Source organism: Glycine max, chromosome 4 (assembly GCF_000004515.6).
Source record: "Glycine max cultivar Williams 82 chromosome 4, Glycine_max_v4.0, whole genome shotgun sequence".
NCBI lineage: Eukaryota > Viridiplantae > Streptophyta > Magnoliopsida > Fabales > Fabaceae > Glycine > Glycine max.
The window spans coordinates 9,087,811-9,108,805 of record NC_016091.4 but is presented as its reverse complement, the minus strand read 5'-3'; the positions used below and the strand labels follow the sequence as shown (position 1 = coordinate 9,108,805).

General features: G+C 33.2%; 2 protein-coding genes and 1 pseudogene across 5 annotated transcripts; 2 read left to right on the top strand and 1 right to left on the bottom strand.

The window, feature by feature from the left end:
* Positions 1-2,739: 2,739 nt before the first annotated feature.
* Positions 2,740-3,690, top strand: LOC106798467 (uncharacterized). The gene has a single exon (XM_014775055.1). The coding sequence runs from the start codon at positions 2,740-2,742 to the stop codon at positions 3,688-3,690; it is 951 nt and encodes a 316-aa protein (XP_014630541.1).
* Positions 3,691-8,339: 4,649 nt separating this feature from the next.
* LOC100777442 (VQ motif-containing protein 9) lies at positions 8,340-11,682 on the bottom strand. Of its 4 annotated transcripts, none has more exons than XR_005891239.1 (3): positions 10,569-11,682; positions 8,804-8,866; positions 8,340-8,495 (listed from the first exon to the last, which is right to left on the bottom strand). XR_005891239.1 is itself a non-coding variant. In XM_041015129.1 (2 exons), the coding sequence occupies exon 1, from the start codon at positions 11,439-11,441 to the stop codon at positions 10,578-10,580; it is 864 nt and encodes a 287-aa protein (XP_040871063.1). In that variant the 5' UTR covers positions 11,442-11,682; the 3' UTR covers positions 8,340-8,866; positions 10,569-10,577. The 4 variants fall into 4 exon arrangements, 2 of the variants coding, with proteins under 2 accessions (XP_040871063.1, XP_040871064.1); XR_005891240.1 differs by having other exon boundaries at positions 8,804-8,847; XM_041015129.1 differs by having other exon boundaries at positions 8,340-8,866.
* A 7,174-nt stretch (positions 11,683-18,856) lies between these two features.
* Positions 18,857-20,713, top strand: LOC100776911 (peroxidase 42-like; annotated as a pseudogene).
* Positions 20,714-20,995: the final 282 nt, after the last annotated feature.

The window sequence follows — 20,995 nt, the reverse complement described above, 5'->3', positions numbered from 1 at the left end:
AGCGTATAGGTTAGGCTTCCGTCCAAATCAAAGGAAAATCAACGAGTGTGACAGAAGAACTTCACTCTTCACTGTTCAATTTCCAGCGCAACAGTCAAAAGAAAGAAAGAAAAAATTGTACAATATCACTTATTTTAAAATATTATTTGCTATCAAGGAAAAATGGTCAAGAGGATTTAAGACATATATTTATTCAACAAGACAATATACAAGAACACACATTGATCAATATGATGCTGAATTTCATCCGGCATCTTTGGAAGATGAATTTGATATTCGATCGTTTTGATGAGTCAAAGTGTAAATTCTACTGATTTGAATGTTTTAGATCCTAGATTTTTCCGTATTACTTAATCCTTATAATATAAAGATATACCTAAAAGTGTTGATGAACTTGTTAATTTTGTTGTGAAATCATTAGAATTTTTTTCATCAATGAAGTCAAATTATTTTTTTTACATTACAATTATATATGACAGAAAACATAAAATCAAAAGGTTCTCGGAAGTAAAAAAATATATTATACATGCAAAGAAAGCAATGTTAAAAAGAAAAGGGAAGCTGCCAATACAAATCAAGTGCAATTCTATATTAATGCAAAAGGTTATATCCATTATTTAAGTTAGATTTTCTTCCAAGATAACAATCGTGCGATTGTAACATGGATGCAATAAGAGTTTTTTTTTTATAAACAAATGTTAGTGGTTAATTTTGTTAGAAGTTTAGTCGGAGTGATCCCAACCAATAATCTCTCTCTTCTTCTTTCATCCTTTAATCATTATATCAACTTTATAATTTCTAATGCGGTAAGAGTTAGATATGATTTCTTATTGATGGTGTAATTTTATTGATTTTTCCTTTTTGTTTTAATGCAGTTTGAATTTTTGGTATTAACTAAAAAAAATGAAACATATATAAAAGTATAAAACTTTACTACTAATATATACCAGAAAAGAAAATATAATTTAAACTATATCAAACAAAGAATATATACCGAAACAATCAATATTCAAAAACTGTGTAAAGCTGAAACAGAAGGGGTGTGTTTTTAACTTCTTTTTTTTTATCAAAAATGGTGCAGTTGAGTCTAATTGGAAAACAAAAAGATAGTTTAATGCAGGATATCTGAACCGCTATTTCCTACTACTCACTTAATAGTGCATCAATACTCAATTCTCATCAATCATTCATTTTTCATATAATCAATTTATGATGTAACATTCATTTCATAGCCGCTTTCCCAAATAATAATCATTATAATTATAATAACAACTTATAAAAAAGACACACCTTTTGCAAAGAATAAGATTCAAATCAATCCCCACTCTCCAAGTAACATGTAAATGGAAAGTTTAGGGAATTGTCTTCTAATAAGGAACATGTTTCAAGATTAGGTCATCTCCGGATTCTGAAAATTAAATCAACTTAAAAAGAAAATGCCCATGGCCATGACAATAAACACGTGAAAGATCACTCGGGTACCTAAGCTGGCACTTAACCCGTTACTTAAGCCTAACAGAATCAACTAACAAATATTTACAGAGGATTAACATGAAAGACAAAATGCTAGATATTTAAAAAATCCTCCTTTTAGGATTAAAAATAAAGCTTCTTAAACGACCAAATTGATTATTTACTCAATTTATTAATTAATATATAATATTATTATTATATTTAAATATAATAATAAATAATAATTTATTATATGATAAAAATGTTATATTAATTATTAAATTAATATGTTAATATATAAATGCTATGTACTTTTATTTAATACTTAATTTATTATTAGATAATAAGTTTTCATTAAATAATATTATTATTAACACAAAATATATAAATTCATTATATTTATTAATATTTAATTATATTATTATATACTAATTAATTTATATTTATAGGTCAAAGGCCCATGAAATCCAAAGAGCACTTTGAATCAAATCAAACTCCTTTGTAGGTCTAGATTGTAAGATCGTCCAACTCCCAAAGATAATAATAACCTAAAAGGAAAAAAATGCAAGCATTTAAGGTTCTAGAGATGTATCAAAAAATTAAAAAGGTGCAACTTAGGCCCCCAAGGCGCCACCCATCCAAAACAATCATGTCACTAGCAATCCTATCAAAGGAAATGTTGCTAAAAATATCCTCACTTGTCACTGATTTAACCTAGGTTCCTTTCGTCCTTGGGTGCTGCCCAGTGGCTTGGCCACCGACGGAGTGGATCTTTGCTATCTACAAACGCTAGGATTCCTTCTTCGATCCTTGGGAGTTCTGACTGCCTCAGTCTCCAATGCTTTTCCTTGTTTTTTTCAATCGCGTGCCCTATCACTTTTTCTCATCTTGGGCTATGAAGTAGTTCGTTACTACCTGCAATAGCCCGCTTGAACTGCTCCTGATGGGGAAGAACAAGGGTCGTCAATCGCACTCAGCTGCAAAGCAAATTATGGTGAAGGGTACTACCTCAGATTCAGGCAAGGTGCTCGTAAAAAGGCAGGGACAAGTTCTACAAAAACTGATGATGTCGCACACCAAGTGTTTGATAATTTTTCGGAATGCAATGCTGAATCTGAATCTTCCCCAGAGGTTTCTTGCACCTTAGGGGACAATGATTCAACTACTGATGAGGATTCATCTCACTCCTGTGGCTCTAAGTCATCACCGCAGCTAGACGACAATAAGGCTCCCACTCCTTAGGTCAATCTGTTCAAAGATAACAGAAACCCTTCCAAAAGTTTTGGAATGAAGTTTTCCCCTCCACCCTCTGATGATGAAGTGTTGTTGGAAGAAACTGTTTTACAACCCCTGGAAGAGGCTTGGGGACATAGCCTTATTGGCTATATGATTGGCCGCTTCCCAGGAAAGAAAGCTCTGTTGGATTGTTGCCAAAAATGGGGAGTCAAGTTCTCATTCTCAGCTCATGAAAGTGGTTGGCTGGTGTTTAAATTTGAGGCTGAGGACGATCTGAACCAAGTCTTCTCTGCAGGCCCTTACTTCATATTTCAAAGACCCCTACTGCTGAAGGTTATGCCAGCATTCTTTGACTTTGGCAATGAGGAGCTCAGCAAGATCCCTATTTGGGTTAAACTCAGAAATCTTCCTCTGAAGCTTTGGAATCCTCAAGCCTTAGGGAAAATCCTGTCCAAGATTGGTTCGCCCATTCGATCTGACCATCTTACTGCTTCTAAGAGGTCTATTTCTTTTGCTAGAGCTTTAGTTGAGATTGATGCTTCTTTGGAGTTCATCGATGAAGTGCGATTTAGACTTCCTACAAGGAAGACTTTTGTGCAAAAGATTGAGTATGAAAATAGACCTTTTTTTTGCACTCACTACAAGATGATTGGGCACCGCCTCACTAATTGTAAAACTGTCACTACGAATAAGTTTGCTCTCATCACAACCTCCCCCACCTTGGATCAGCCACAAGTGGGTGATTCAGCAATGCCCCCACATACCAATATAGCAGGCCCCTCTGATAATCCAAAGACTATTCAGACTAATCTGTCTGTCCCTCCTCACAAAAAACATGTTCTGGTTGCAAATCATGTTCCTGTCCTTCATAATTCTTCTGACCTCAAAGAAATAGGGAACACTGAGTTTGGTGATCCTATAGAAAAGGGGTTTGTTCAGGTGAAAACAAAACACCAGAAAAAAGGTAAAAAAAGTGCAACTCATAAAGACAACTCGTACTGAGGATATGCACGCTGATGTCCAAAGAGGAAGAACTCATAAAGCTGTAACTAGGGTCGGGGAGGCTTCCTCCCGTCCGAATCCATGCTTATTGCCTCTTGGAACATCAGAGGCTTTAATTTGCCTCTGAAGCATCATGCGATGCAAAGCTTCCTTCGCTACAAGGAAGTTAACGTCATGGTTGTGTTGGAAACTAAGTTGAATAAGGTTTCAATTGAGGAAATCATGAGAAGAAAGTTTGGTGACTGGAACTTCACCCATAACTTCGCTTCTCATAATGCTGGCAGAATTCTTATCCTCTGGAATCAGGATAAGATCCATCTTTCTGTTTTGGAGTCAAATGCCCAATTGATTCACTGTGCTATTGATTGTAAAACCACTGCCAAGCGCTTTCAGGTTTCATTCATCTACGGTCTTCACTCCATTGGGGCAAGAAGATCTCTTTGGATAAATTTGAATAGTATCAATGCTAATATGAACTGCTCCTGGCTCCTCATTGGTGACTTCAACTCCATTTTGTCTCCCACCGACCGTTTCAATGGAGCTTAGCCCAATGCTTATGAGTTGCAAGATTTTGTTGATTGATGTTCTGACCTAGGGCTGGGGAGCATCAACTCTCATGGCCCCTTGTACACGTGGACTAATGGCAGGGTGTGGAGCAAACTGAACAGAGCTTTATGTAATTAGGCCTGGTTCGATTCCTTTGGAAATTCTGCTTGTGAAGTTATGGAGTTTATTTCTATTTCAGACCATACTCCTCTAGTTTTCACCACTAAGTTGGTAGTTCCTAGAGGTAATTCTTCATTTAAATTTAACAATGCTATTGTGGATCATCCAAATTTCTCAAGAATTGTTGCAGATGGCTGGAAGCAAAATATTCATGGCTATAGCATGTTCAAGGTCTGTAAGAAATTGAAAGCTCTTAAAGCTCCCTTGAAGAATCTTTTTAAGCAGGAGTTCAGCAACATCTCCAACCGAGTGAAGCTAGCTGAGGCTGAATATAATAGTGTGCTTAATTCCCTAAAGCAAAATCCTTAGGACCATTCCCTTCTTGCTCTGCCAAACCACACTAGAGGGCAGACCATTATGCTTAGAAAAGCAGAGTCTATGAAGTTCGCTCAGCTCATCAAAAACAGATATCTCCTGCAAACTGATAAATGCTCCAAATTTTTTCATGCTTTAATCAAGCGCAACAGACACAGCCGGTTTATTGTTGCCATAAGGCTAGAGGATGGGCATAACACTTCCTCCCAAGATGAAATTGTCCTTGCTTTTGTGAATCACTTTAGGAATTTGTTTAGTGCTCATGAGCTGACCCAAACTCCTTCCATTTTGATCTGCAACAGGGGTCCTAAGGTTCCCACTGATTGCTTTGCGGCCTTATTTTGTCCTACTTCTAAGTAAGAGGTTTGGAACATTATTTCTATGATGGATAACAATAAAGTTCCAGGGCCAGACGGTTTCAATGCTTTATTCTTCAAGAAGGCTTGAAATATCATTGGTGATGATATCTTTGAGGCGGTTAATGAATTCTTTACAACTGGAAAATTTTTAAAGCAGATCAACCATGCTATTATTGCGCTTATTCCTAAGCATGATCAGGCCTCCCAGGTTAACCATTTTAGACCCATATCTTGTTGTAATTTATTATACAAGATTGTGTCTAAAATTTTGGCCAACCGCATAGCCCTAGTGCTTGAGACTATTATTGGGGAAACTCAAACTGCCTTCATTAAGAATAGAAAGATGATGGACAACATTTTCCTAGTTCAAGAGATTTTGCGCAAATATGCACGGAAAAGATCCTCTCTGAGATGCCTCCTAAAAATTGACTTGCATAAAGCTTATGATTCCATTTCCTGAAAATTCTTGGATTGGATGCTTAAGTCCATTGGCTTCCCAGCCCAGTTCTGTACTTGGATCATGGAATGTGTTTCTTTCACTTCCTTTAGTGTGGCAGTCAATGGATCCATTTATGGCCACTTCAAAGGGAAGCGGGGTCTTAGACAAAGGGATCCTCTCTCCCCTTATCTGTTTGTGCTTTGTTTGGAGTACTTTTCCAGAGATATGAGTAGCCTCAAGGATGATGCCAATTTTAAATTTCATCCCAACTGTACAGGTATTCAGCTATCTCATTTGGCTTTTGCTTATGACATTATGCTTCTATTTAGAGGAGATATCCCTTCTGTGTTAACTATGTTTGCCAAGCTTCAGCACTTTTGTAGGGTTTCAGGGCTTTCCATCAGCTCTGATAAATCTGTCATATACTTAGCCGGTATTAGACCTCATGAGCTTTCTCATATTCAGCAGCTTACTGGATTTAGCTTGGGTGGTTTCCCTTTTAGATACTTAGGTGTTCCCCTTTTATCATCTAGATTAAATGTATGTCACTATGCTCCCTTGTTTTCCAAGATTACTGGTCTGATTCAGGGATGGAGCATGAAGTCTTTATCTTATGCAGGTAAACTAGAGTTGATCAGAGCAGTTATTCAAGGAATTGTGAATTTCTGGATGGGGATTTTTCCTTTGCCTCAATCTATTCTGGATCGGAACAATGTTTTGTGCCGTAATTTTCTATGGGGCAAAGCGGATATTGGGAAAAACAAGCCCTTGGTTGCTTGGTCAGTAGTTTGTTCTCCGAAAAAATAAGGGGGTTTAGGCCTTTTTAATCTCAAGGATTGGAACCTTGCGCTTCTTTTTCATTGTAAGAAAGATTCTCTATGGGTTCGGTGAGTTCACCATTACTATTTCAAAGGGAGCGATGTGTGGAATTACAATACTTCTTCATCAGATTCAATTTTGATAAAGAAAATCATTCAAATAAGGGACTTTATTATCTCCAAAGAGCTAAGTACGGAACAGGCCAAAAAGAAGATTCAATCTTGGAGCACTGATGAACAATTGCTTGTTGGCAAAGTCTATGAATACATTAGAGGTGTCAAGCCTACTGTTAGTTGGTATTCTGTTATATGGAACCCAACAATCCCCCCTAAGATGTCTTTCATTCTATGGCTTGCTAAAAGGAACCGACTGCTTACTCTTGACAAAGCTGTTTTTTTTTAATAAGGGTTCCCTCTGTCCTTTATGTTCAAATGAGACTAAGTCAAATGCTCATTTGTTCTTTTCTTGCAGGAAATCTCTCCAAGTTTGGGCTCACATTCGTGATTTTTTGAAGTGTTCAAGGAAAATTTCGTTGTCTGACTATAACAATTACAGTCTACTGCATCTGGCTGTCTAGGAACAATCTGATTTTTTGAAGATTATCAATTTTCTGTAATAGAGGTTATTAGCAAGATTAAGTTTCTTAAGTATAGACAAGCGCACCTGCTGCATTTGTTTTAGCATCTTGATATAAGTCTTCTTATGTTAGGGAGACTTTTGATTTTCTCTAACTGCGGGGTATGTCCCGTTTATTGTTGTATCATTTTGGATTTAATATAATTTACATTTTTTCCAAAAAAAAAAAAGGAAATGTTGCTAAGGATTTCTCACCAGTTATATTTACAATTGATATAAAAAATATAAAATGGTTAACAATAGAGACACCTCCAATATTAATAATTCTTTATGTCTCTATTATGTTAATCATTTTTTACTTTCTATATCTCCTATTTAGGATGGCGTTTCAGGAGAAAAAATGCGTCAAAAACAAAATAAGTTGTTCTCATATTACACCTTTTGGGTAATGTTTCTTTTTTCACCCACTTCGGCCAAAAAGTCGCCAACCTACGTGCTCTATACCAATTTCGTGTAAAAGAAAAAGATATTACATTTTTTTTTTTTACTATTGCTATATCCATCCACTCTCCTTTAAAACTAATACACTCCCTTTTTAATTTTTTTTTTCTCTCCAAAATACCCTATTTCTCATAAAGTGCTTTAAGGAAACATGATTCTTAATCTTAAGGATAGAAAATCGTATTACTCCATATATTCACCGGCAATTACTCCTCGCTCTTAACTCATTTTAATTTTTCACTATCTCCACATGTGCCTCCTATTCAAAAATTCATCTTTCATTTTTCACTTACATAGAGACAGAGAGAAGAGGATCACTGAGAGCAATAATGCATAAACACCCACATTAGATACCCTCATACCCAAGGCAAAGCGTGGTGCAGCAAGTCGATAAGATCATCATCAAACAAAATTTTGTTTAGATCGACGACAACGGAAGGGAATGCGATGAGGAAATTGTTATTGCCATCATCTACGACAAAAGTGGAAGAGCCAATGATAATTGCCATTATTGGACAAGAGGGAGGTATCTCTTCAGGTAGCAGTAAAATAGGGCATAATTATCAAGGGTATTTTTAGATAAATAAAATAAAAGGGAAGTGGAAATAGTAATTACCTATTTATGTAAGATACCAAGGTGATATTTGATTTGAATGTTTATTTTTTGTTTCATTTTTTATTTTTATTTTTAAGATTTATAAAAATGTATCAAGAAGAAAGTTTTTTAAGATGTCACCGCGCGCTTTCACTTCTTTCAAAAAAGGTTGAAAATATCGATTTGTTATTTTTAGTTCAGCCTATTTTTCAAAATATTTTCTAAATTTTTAAACAAATATATTTTTATTTTTTATTTTCTTTAAAAATGAAAACATAAAACACTGCAACCAAGCCCCCCTAAGATTTACAATAATCCATTTCCTACACAAGGATTCGTCCATTTCCAGCACAGAAGGCCCACCATGTGTTTGGATATATAAAGGTACAATTCCAATTGAGGAACAGCAGTGTAAACAAATGTGGCGTGTCCTTTGACAAATTGCAAATCAAATAACATTCAGCTACTTGCCGGACTGGGAAAAGAAAAAGAAAATTTACTTAATGAATCCAAACTGATTGCATAGCATTTTTTCTCTGCTTGTCAATCTTTGTGTAACAAAATTCGTAATTATCCCGACCACATATGCGAGAAACACATTCTAACAACAGCAGAATCAAAACTTGTCACAATAATTTGGCTGTTAAAAGCCATAGTTAAACTTCAAACACAAATGAAAGGAACACTTTCAAAACTAAGGGAATCAATATTTATCATCAATCGCTTAATAAAACTAACTACCAAATATTTGGTGATGAACTAGCTACAATCATATATTCTTACCGAATATCAGAAAGCTGTGCTCTCTAGCTTCCTTCTGTCACGGCCTGGTAGAAAAATAAAATTCTGGGACCAGGTTATATAAGTCAGGTCAGGTGAAACAATAAACAGAGCAATTTACTCTCTTCGTTTAAACTAATGATCCTTTCCTCCTTAGATACTAGCTATAATTAGTTTCCCAATTCTTAATTTATTTTTCCCCCTATTGTATGCAAAAGATTTGGGAACAGCAGCAAGGAAGGATATGAAGCAAGATCCTTTCAACTTGTCACAGTATTATAACAAAATAATGTTTTACATATGGTGCTATCCAAATTCAAAACTACTTCATCTTGGATCCCCCAAATCACACCAAAACGACATTCATGCTGATGATCAAATTCCATATATTGTTTTATAATCATCATAGTTAAGAATGTTTCACCATAAAAATTTAACCAAAAAGACTGCATTTAAAGAACCATAACCAATGTCAACCCAGAATGTGGAAAATAACAAAATCACAGCCAATGTCATAACATATTATGTTTGAAAATGCAAACCAAGACCACAAATTGAGAAGCATTAGCCAAAAATAAGAATACAAAGAGAAATACATTTTAAGAATTAAAAAAAATGCCTATTTAGTGTGTGTCCTTTGATATTTTCCGCGTCAATTTCAATCCAAAGGACGGCTTTAATGTTTTTGCATAAAATCCACGCATTGAATTGGCTAACCGCCAAACCAAACATGTGTAATATAGTGATTCAAAAAGCATTCAAATGCCTAAGCTGCGCTGTATAACATTAAGTTGCAGATGCATGTCTATCTCCAGTGGACGTGCGTTCAAACACATGTGTAGAGAGTAGTAGCATGTGTTGGTGTAGGTGTGTGCGTTAAACAAAAATCAATTTAATTTCCATGGTCATGATAGCTAAGCTCCAAAGCAAAACTTTAATGTTTTTTGCGTAAAATCCAAGCATTGAATTGGCTAACGGCCAAACCAAATACACGCGTAATACAGTGATTCAAAAAGCATTCAAATGCCTAAGCTGTGCTGTATTACAGTAAGTTGCAGATGTGATCATTACAGTGCAGCAGCATTAATATAGAGTTGCATGCTAAAAGAATCAAAACCAAAATCTGGTATATTTGCAGGCAAAATTACTAGCCTTGTAGGAGAATTTCAACCTTGTATGACTGAATGGGATGTAGCCACTAGCAAAAACATGAATCCAAAAGGCAAGCAGTGTTATAGTACAACATATGTACACCGAAACAAAACACATGCAATTATAATTCAACCAGTCAATTATCATGATCTAACCAATTGAAGTGCCAAAAGGAATTGCCAATTATCATCAGCTTGTGTGACAAACAGCAAAGAAATAAATGACAATATCAACATGGTTAGGACATTTACACAGAATTAAAAGAAGAGAAGAACAACAGTGAAGACAATAAAGATTTTGATTATATTGAAAACAGCATCATAATGACAATGATAATAATAATAATAATCCCACTATAATTGTATAACATCTAATTTGTTTTTGCATATCCCCAAACAGCAGAGAGCATGAACCAATGCAAAATTGTACCCTTTTTGATGTCTTTGATATCCCATTTACAGAATTAAACTAAGCAGCAGCTGACTACTTGGAGTCCAACCACCGCAAATTGAATTCCCCCTAGCACCAGCACCATGTACAGGTAACACAACAACAACCCAAAAATAAAAACCCTAAAAAAGCTGAGCTAAATGGACATGTCTGTGCCCAAACTCACCTCACCCTCTCAAATTCCCTTCCAGCGAGGGCTAGGAACCGGCACGGTCGGCGAAAGCGGAAGCTGCGGAAACCCTAACTGACCAGAAGTTGGGGAAAACAGAAGCCCCGGCGACAGAAGAGGGTAGGACGCCAGCTGCGAATTCAGACACCCAAACGGCACAGGCGAAGACGGCAGCTGAAACGACGACGGTGCTTGCGACGGAAGCATCGCTTGCTGCTGCTGTTGCTCTTGTTGAGGCTGAGGCGGTGGAGGAAAGGGAGAAAAGCCAGAAAAGTGTCTGGCGTTTGAATCGACGAGAGTCTGCAGATCGCGCATGTAGGCGGAGATGGGTGACTCAGCAGGCGCGTGGACGGTGGGGAACGGCGGCAGAGGAGATAACGGCGCGGGGGGTCTGGAAAAGACGGAGAAGTTGTTGAAGGTAACGGCGTTAGGGAGTTGAGGGCGGGGGAGGGTGGTGGGGTTGAGTAGCGGGGGTGGGCGGTTAGTAATTTGCGGCAACGGAGGAGGACGAATCCGCTGCAGACGCGAACTCGGTGGCTTGGGTGGCTGAATGGGAGGCGGTGTTGAGATACGGTCGTGCGCAGGTGAGCCCGTCAGTTTCTGAACCACATCACGGAAGTCGTTCTTGTTGATGTTGTACACCGGCGGCTGATGTTGCAGGTTCTGCTGCGCCTGCACCTGATTGTTTGGGTTTGGGGCTTGGGCTTGGGCCTGAGGAGGGTCGAAGGTGGGTTTCTTAATGAGGGGTTTGGAGATCTTTTGAGAAAGCTTGTTGAGGTGGCGAAGATATTGATCCCTGCTATTGTTGTTGGGGTTGGCAGGAAGGGATGTGCTAGTAGAGTCTGCAGAGGGATCACAGCTTTTATCCATATTAGCCAACACTCACTCACTCACTCACTGTGTTTGTGTTTTTGAGCAGAGCTATGTTGTGTGGTGGTGGTCTTCCTCTTATCGCAGATATAGAATATTACTTTTCCCTAGAGCTTAAAGCATCTGCTCACTGCTCACACCCTTCGCCAATATAAATACTACATCTCAATCTATTTTCGCTGCTTTTTGGGGGGCTTAAAAGAAGACAACTGACAACAATCGCAAAAGAAGGGAAACCCATTTTTATTAGTGCATTTTGTTTTTCCTCTCCTTCCTTAATTATATACTAGTATAGTATTAAATTTAATAAACAAATTATCCTCTTATCTGCTAATCTATGAATTGCCACTCGTCACATCATATTAACTCACGCTCAAATTGGATGTGAGGGTGACACTAAAAAAACTCTTATCTTAAAAAATTACATTTCAAAAAATGAAACAAATGTTTTTTGGACCAATATATTAAAATTAGTTTTTGAAACAAAATTATCGAATAGTTGTCCTTTTAATTTTTAGAGATTAGATTGTTCTCTTGATAATGGCTGGAAAAAGAGTTATTTAATAACCGGTAGTGAATGATTTTTATTCTTTAGTAGAAGTATATGATTTCACAAGAATGAATTTTTAGATCATCTATGATATCTTTAGAGTAGTGGATGAATTAAAATTAATTATCAAATTAAAGTGAATATGAAGTAATATATATAGTTATTTTAAAAAAAATCATGATGACATCATAATTTTTTATATAGTCATTATGATTTTAAAAGGTTCCAAATATGCTACTAATCTAATTGAATATTTATTTAAAATTGTTCATTAATTTGAACCGGTAAATGATGCATTTAAGGAAAATATTTAAAAATATTTCTTTTATTACGGCACAAGTTGAAGATAAAAAAAAACATTTAATTGCAATAAATTCAAGTGCATATTATAATTGTTTTTAACTGTTTGAAATTAAATAGAAGTTTTTGTTTTTTGTAACTAACAAACAAAAAACTTGTAAGGGGGCAATTCACGTGGTGAGTTTCAAATTGAGTTATCCTCGCCGTGGCTGGTCAAACAAGCCTGTTACGGTTGCCTTGGCTGTTACCGAATTGGCCATGACACAGAATCTTAAATCATGTATGTCCAAGTTGAATGATGCCCAGGCCAAAAATAGAACAACCCAAAAACCACAAAAAGGGTGGTACTAAGAACAAAAATAAGAGAAAATTAAATTGAAATTCCGTTAGGGTTAAGGATTTCAATCACCAGGCCTGTACGCAAATTCTGTGGTCATAATTTTCAATCTATTCGATGGTTGAATAACAAAATGATGTAAAAAAAAAAACGTAACTGTTGTAATAGAAATCATAGGAAAAACTTCGGACACACTTTTACAATTCATTCAAATTTATTGAAAATTTTAACATTTAGTACGTCTTACATCATACTTAACTTAATGTTCCTCTCTCCTCATTTTATAGTTTTCAAAAAAATTAATCAATCAAAAAATATATTTTTAAAAGAGTGTGTCAAAAGAGTGTTTCATGTGCTTCTCTTATCTTAAAATATACAATAAATGCAAAATGATGATTAGAACATTAATTTAGTTTCTCACATTAGTATTATTGGTCAGTTTGTTCATTAAAAAATATTAATTTATTACATAAAATTAATAATATTAATTAATTTGGCATTTTTCATTAGGAAAAAAATCAATTTAATTCTTAATAGTTCAACTCGATTGACCAAATTAATTTATAATATTAAAAATTGAATTTCCTAATTTGCTAATTTTGTAGCTAAACAAATCAATAACACTAATTTCAAAGAATAAATTGATAATTATTTTTTTTTATAATTTCAAATTTTAAATAAGTTCATTATGGCAAATATAGATATTAAATTAATATTTTATCTTACAAAAATGAGTATTGTTAATTTTCTTTTGATATGCAAAGATGATGTCCTAATAGATTTATTACTTAAGACACTTTACTTATTAAGAAGATTAGACCTTTCAATCATAGAGAAATCGACCATCGGAAGTACTTCCATCCTTTTAAACTTAGCGCCTGAAAAGTTATAAATCATCGGCCACAAAAATGAATCAAATAATGAACAGATAGTCCAATAATAATTTTGAAATGAAGTTTATCTAAAACTATTTTTTAAATTTGATACAATTTATTAAAATTGACAAATATTATTTGAAAGGAATAGAAATATGAATAAAAAAAGTCGAATACTCAATACGAGAAAAGATACTTGATTTAATGAAAATGAGAAAATTTTCTAAAAGTATTTTTATTTAGAAATGATCTTAAACTCACAAAAGAAACTAAAAAAAAAAATATTTGAAACATTAATTCTAAATTTTGTACGATATTTTCACATTAATCCTCTTATTTATGAGTTAAAGAACTTAATTATTAAATATTACATATTTTAGAAACAGTAAACATATATAAGTAGTCCTCCATCTCAAGGAAAAAAATAATTCACGTTAACTAATTAAGTAAGTTAATTAATTATATTAATATTAATTAAAAAGCAAATTTTTCTTCAATTTATTTTTTATTAGAACTTCATAACAAGAATAAAAAAGAAATATTAAAATTATAATCTCAATTAAATAAAAGATATTTTAAAAATAATATTATATACAATAGTTAAAAAAATTATATTCAAAATTATGAAAAAAAATAAATTTTTTTTCTTATATTTAATATTGGAATTTGGAGAGTATACTTTTTAGGAGGCCATGTCCTTGACCACCATAGGATTATTTTTATTGATTTAATGGCCACCACAGGATCGTTTTTGGTTGTGGGGGTATTAGGCATTTTAAGCAAGTAATTAATGGGTTCACTATTTCCAAAAGCTTTTTCAGTTTTCCTATTCTGGTCAAAAGTCCGTTACTCTGTACTGTGCTAGTCAGTGATTCTATGGAACGATTTTCCGAACTTCCAAAGGTCTTTTGACCATATCCTCATCATAATTATCTCCAATTCTCTTTTGTGACTAGTAACAAAAAATAATATAAAAGCTGCAAAAAGCTGGGTATTATGTGTTATACGTTATCATTCCTTCAATGTAACTTTTAGTCTGTTTGATGGGGCAGAAGAAAAAATAATAGAAACGAATTAAAAAATATATAATTAAAATAGAGGAAAAAGATGTAAAATTTATGTTATTTTTTGAAAAAAATTACTGAGTAATAATTATTTCTCTTCGACCAAATTCTCCGGTGGAATCTGTGTATATTGTGCGTGTAGTTTTTTCTTACTTTCTGAAAAACGGATTTAAAAAAAGTTTATTTTTATTAACTTTATATAGTTGAAAATACAGGAAGGCCCATTGATATACTAATATTATTGTTGGGCTATATATATGTTATTATAATTTTTTTTTATCCTACAATGACAACTAAAAGAAATTACAAATTTTAATTAAAAGAAAATATTTTTTAACAGAGATTAAAAGGAATTTTTAGTAATTATAAGATTAAATGAGTAATTAAACTTATTAAAAATAATATATATTCACCTTGATTTTTTTTATCTATTTTTAATAATAGGCATACAATAAAAGTATAGCTTAAGTTTTAACTCTCGAAAAAAAAACACTTTATGTTTTATACTATAAAACAAATAGATATATTTGAATATATGTTTTTAAAGAATGATCGAATTGGAAATAGTTGAAGGAAAATTAAAAGATTCATACTCATATTTATTTAGATAGCAAGAGAATGACGATATGATAATGGTGATATAACAGAAAAGAAGAAAAAAAGTATATATAATATTATATATATATATATATATATATATATATATATATATATATAATATATATATATATAACATAAATGGCTATTCCTATAAACTTAAATTCTTAATCCCTGTTGTATTGCTTTTTAAGAAAGGAAGAAATTAAAGTAAGGAAAACACTAAACCACTAGTCTTTGAAAATATATAGTGTTGTCATATTGATTTTTGAAATCAAGAAAATATTAAATAATTTTTTAAGAAAAATCAATTGTTTAGTCTAAATCTCTAAATTTAATCACTGTGGGTCATTTCAGTTTCCAAACATATGTTAAAATTAATGGTTAAGTCACACTTTTTGAAAAAAAAATTGAATTATATAATTTTTGGATTATACTTTTAAAGGCTCATTTAGAATTGTCTTAATTTCAAAAATTAATGTAATAGTGCTATATACTTTTAAGGTATATAATGGTAGTTTATTTTTAAAAATTATTTTTGTAACTTCTAGAATAAATATGAGTTCCTTCTAGATTATTTAATCGTGGGATTTATCGTGTTCATTCTTTAGGAGAGTGATGAACGTGTTATAACAATGTAAGAGATGTTGAAACTGTGTGTCTTATTAGTTACATTTTTAATTCAATAAATATACGAAATAATGTTTCTATTTACATGATATAACATGCCTATAATTACAATGATTTTAATTAAGTAAAGAAAAAAATTATAACCTCTTGCGTTGTGTTTTCTCATTTTATCATGTCGGTTAGCAAGCAAAGTCATCACCTCGTCTTGAATCTTGATACCTTTATAGCCTTCTATTCTCTCAATCCTCTAAAGAGCTTGTAACCTTCCTCTCATTTCTAGAACGTCAAGATCATAATACCCTCACAAAGCTTTGAAACCTTCCTTCCATTGCAGTTTTACACTTTTTTCTTGATTACAATGATAGCTAGGTTGCAATTTAACGTCACCCTTTACAGCGATCACTATTACAATAAAGCTTTTTTACGACACACTAACTACGATGGTTAACAACCAAAACCTCGTTGAAGGATTCACAGTGGTATTCTAGTAATTTTTATGAAAGTATACAACGACGGTTATTTAATAATCATCTTCAATAATGAATTTATGGAGTACAATGGGTTGACAAAGATCGTCATAGTTGATATGGTGATACAAAAATGATTTTTTCATATTAATCGTCTTTGAATAAGCTTTTCGAAAGTACTAATGGTAGCTACATTTTGAAAGAAAAGAAAACCGTGGTTGGTTCCATTTCTCATCTCCTTCCCTCACTCCTGCAAAAATTAGTTTCGACTTCCAAGTAGCAAAATGAGTGCTCTCATGGAGACGGAGCTCACAACCGACCAAAACGGTGCTGCTTACCAACACCCACTTCCTATTCCCGAGGACAAAGTTCTTGTCCCTGGTACACTTCCTCCCTCACACTCTCTCTACTCTATAAACTCTCATTTCTCACCTTAATCTTTCTTAAGTCACTCTAATGTTGCTTCTAGTCGAGGTAACCCTAAAACCTTCAAGCACAACTAAAATTGACAATGTTCGTTCCGCCGTTAAGGGGTAACCCCTTTCTCTTCTTCGCCAAATTGGAAATTAAATGTTTTTTTGCCTCAAATTGTGATTATCGATATTCTCATTTTTTAAGGAAGTTGGAAAAAAGGAGTTTGAGCTATAACGATGGACCCGTTCTAGTGCCTCTTGATGATGCGTTTCTCGCAGATAACGTGCAAAGAATATGCGTTTGTGGATGTGATACTGGTATGTGATTTGTTGGTTTAGGGTTTAGGAGTGGCTTGAAATGAAGTTAATTGATTTGATTTCGTTTACTTTATTTTTAAAAATATGAAATTGCATAAAGATTTTTGGTGTCTTAGTGAGTTGAATTGGGTGTTTTAGCAATTAGCACAATAAAATAGAAGATTGGTGTTGAATAATTGAAATTTTCCTCTTGAACTTTGGAAGCGATAATTCCCTAGAGAGAGAGAGAGAGAGAGAGAGAGGGAGAGAGAGAGATCTACGTCTTCTCTGTTTCTGTAAATGTATTTCTTTTGTATTACTTTACATTAGTTTATGCTTTTCCTTATCTAATTCTATACTGTGGTTATTTTTCTAATGATTAACTATAAAATTCTAAATCATTTACCCTGCACTATCAACCATTGTGTTTGTAGCTTAATATATGAATCTGGTCTAAAGCAACGATTATTACGATATGCAGCAAGTGCTTTGCTCTTTACTGAAAAAGGGGTTGATCCATTCCTTGTTTCATGGAATTGGTAGGAACTGGAAATATTTATTTAGTTATGGTTTTCAGTTCTGAAACTGTTTTACAATTGCATGCATGATCTAATGTTCATGCCATGTTCTTGTCTGGAAGACAAGATGCATAACGATTCTTCATTATATACTAAGCAACTTATTATAACTGATGATTGAGCTTGACATTTGTTTAGAGACTTGATTTAAATTCCTTAAAGAGAAATAGTTTACAGTGTACAAAACTATGATAGACAAAAGTTTATTGTCAAAATCTTTATTGAATTCTTTGCAAACCTTAGAAACTAACAAAATAACTAAGCAAAGGAAGGTGAACAAGAACATTCAATGGTGGACCTATAGTTCTTGCTCTTTTTAGACTTTGACGGCTGAAAGCAAATAATTTAGAACTTAATGATATCATTTAGGCTATTTTCTATAAGGAAAAGTTAAACAAAAGCATGTTTTATCTTCTTTTTTAATCAATTTTAATGTTGTTTAATTAAAATTGCTTGGAGAAGCAATAATGGGAAGTTAAACTATAAACTTAAGTGAGATGATTGAAGTCATTGAACTATGATCATATCTTTCACCTAGACTTAGTAGTATTGTTTGTGTGATGATGAGTAATAGTTCTGACTTCCCTAGGGAGGGTATTTAGTGAAAATAGGTTCATTTTAGGATCACCTTCTTAGGGCAAAGTAGAGTTCTTACAATGCACAAGGAAAAGAAAAAAGAAACCGAGTTACAAACTAGTGCTATTGTGCTAGTATTTGTAGCAAAAACAAAAGGACTTGTGACCATCATCTTTGTTGTTTTGATATTGTGCTAGTATTTCTTAGGGCAATGTTTATAATTTTAATACTAATTTTTATTAAGTATAGAATATCAAGTGAATCAAATATGCTAGGACTGACAGGTGAAGTAGCGGTTAGTGGCTTGTACTTAATATCATTTAATTATATTAAATACCAATATAGGAATTTATGGAATTTTGAAGTAAGGAGATTAATAAGCCAACTAAAATGATGTTTTATACTTACAAATGAATGAACATTTTTGTATGAACATTGAATGCGTAATTGTGTTTCTTTGTTTTTTACTAGGTAGCAAAACTGTAGATGCAGCCTTACAATATGAGGAGGTAGTGAATTTCTTTATTTTATCATGATTTGCGTTTAATTGTGAAAATTGATTAACTACTGTAGTTAGATTATTTTATTTAAATTAAAAAAAATAATAAATAAATATAAGATAATTATAATTTTATAAAATTAAATTTATTATCATTAATTTTTTTATAATTTATATTATTAATATTATAAGAGATATGAGTAAGAAAAAATAATTATATTACATTAAAAAATTAAAATAAACACCCTAATTCGTAGGCAACATCTAAAAAGAGAGTATTGAGACATAAAGACTAACTCATAGTGAGTTGTTTGTGGTGTTGGATCATGATGAAAGCATCAACATCACGCTTTAACCTATAGTTCAAAGAAAAAAGTTTAATGGGCATCTTAATTCCTAGGCAACATTTAAAAAGAAAATAAAAAATATAAGATAAAATTTATTATAGGACAATAAGAGAAAGATAAAAAAAAATGAAAAATATTAAAAGATGTTTAAAAATAATGAAATATTTGTATATAGTATATTACTCTAGCTTAAAACTCAAATTTACCCTACCAAAGCTCTCTCATATCTCATACAGACTACAGTAGTATTTTATTTGCATTACTACTACTACTTTATTATTTAAGTAGAAGCGGGTGAGTGAGGAAGAGCGAAGAGTGAAGAGAATGGCTCCCAAGGGTTTAACCTTTTTGGTTGTGTTAATATGAGTTTCAGCACTGTCACTGAGTCCTTCTGTTGCGGAGGAAGGGCAAGATAATGGCCTTAATCATGCCCTCAGGCTGAAGACATCATCACAGAACAAGTCAAGCTTCTCTACAAGCGCCACAAGAACACTACTTTCTCCTGGCTCAGAAACATCTTCCATGATTGTGTTGTTCAGGTAATTAAGCTTGGTTTTTGTTCTGTGTTTGCAAGGTGCATGTTCGTCATTCTTTTTTGTCAGTTAATTTTTTATATATGAAAGTATTTGTTCTTTACTTCTTTTTTTGTGTGAGGGTAGAGTTGTGATGCTTCACTATTACTGGACTCCACAAGAAGGAGCTTGTCTGAGAAGGAAACAAATAAAAACTTTGAGTCGAGAAATTTTAGGTACATTGAGACCATCAAAGAAGCTTTGGAAAGAGAATGCCCAAGAGTTGTTTCCTGTGCTGATATCCTCGTTCTCTCTACCAGAGATGGCATTGTTTTGATAATTTACTCCTCCCAGCTTGTCCCTTTCTTTTTTGTTCTGTTCTGTTTCCTACTAGATCTGTTTTGTTTCCTCTTTTAACAAAGTTCCCTTTTGAAAGTTAATTAATTAAAGTCCATGTACATATACCCTGTCCATAATTCTAGAAAGATCAATCTATTTTTAGTGTGGGGATAAGTAGTTGGAGACTTATTTGGTCTAGATTTGTTTTAGCAATTAACTGCTTTAATAGTTTATCTGTTAATTATTCTTATAATGAATGAATTAATTTGATGTGTTGCATGCAACTACGAGGTCCCCATATCCTTCTTAAAACTGGAAGAAAGGATGGTAGAAAGAGCAAAACTAATGTGGTTGAGCTGTTCCGCCCAAATCACAATAAGTCTATTTTTGTAGTTCTTGACAAGTTTGGTGCCATAGGAATTGACACCCCCAGCATCGTCGCATTACTTGGTACTATACACTCTCCCTTGACCCATCCATGTACATACATTTATGAAATGACAATACGGATAAAGCATACATAACATAGAAAACTTTATGCTTCGTAGATTTCTTTTAATAAATATATGGGTTCCTCATGTTTAATCAAAGATAAAGCTAAATGCAAACACTCACATATATATATACATGGGTACATGACATATTAAAAGAAAGTACACTGCCTGTAACTCTCAAATACATAGGTATGAATTCTTAAGCACTTAATAGGGTGCATATACCATGTTTAGAAGTCTGATTGATGTTGCTTTAATTAACATTGGAACTAATAAACAAACATAAGATAATTGTTTGGTATTTGAAGTTCTTATTATATTGTTCACAATTGTGATAGGGCTTTATCAAACTTCACCCCAAACACTTGTAGTTAGTTTTATTGAATTATCTGTTTGATCTTGGGATTTGGAATTAGTAGGTTTCTCAAATGAGAACATAGTTTCAGATAACTTATTTTTTATCTTATGGAAATTTTAATTCTAGGCATGTTTGTTATTCATGTTGTGAATCTGCGAAGATATTGTGCATATAAAGTTTATTATGGGGAATGCAAGTTTTTTTGCAGAGAAATTGGACACCCCTACAATGATATGGACTGTAATTAATATTTTATGGACATGTTGCATGTTAAATATTACACGCGTTTGATTGTTTGTTTGTAATTTGGTAAATTTTTAG

Coding starts and splice junctions, on each gene's coding strand:
- LOC106798467 (XM_014775055.1), top strand. CDS start 2,740: ATGAAGTTTTCCCCTCCACCCTCTGATGATGAAGTGTTGTTGGAAGAA.
- LOC100777442 (XM_041015129.1), bottom strand. CDS start 11,441: ATGGATAAAAGCTGTGATCCCTCTGCAGACTCTACTAGCACATCCCTT.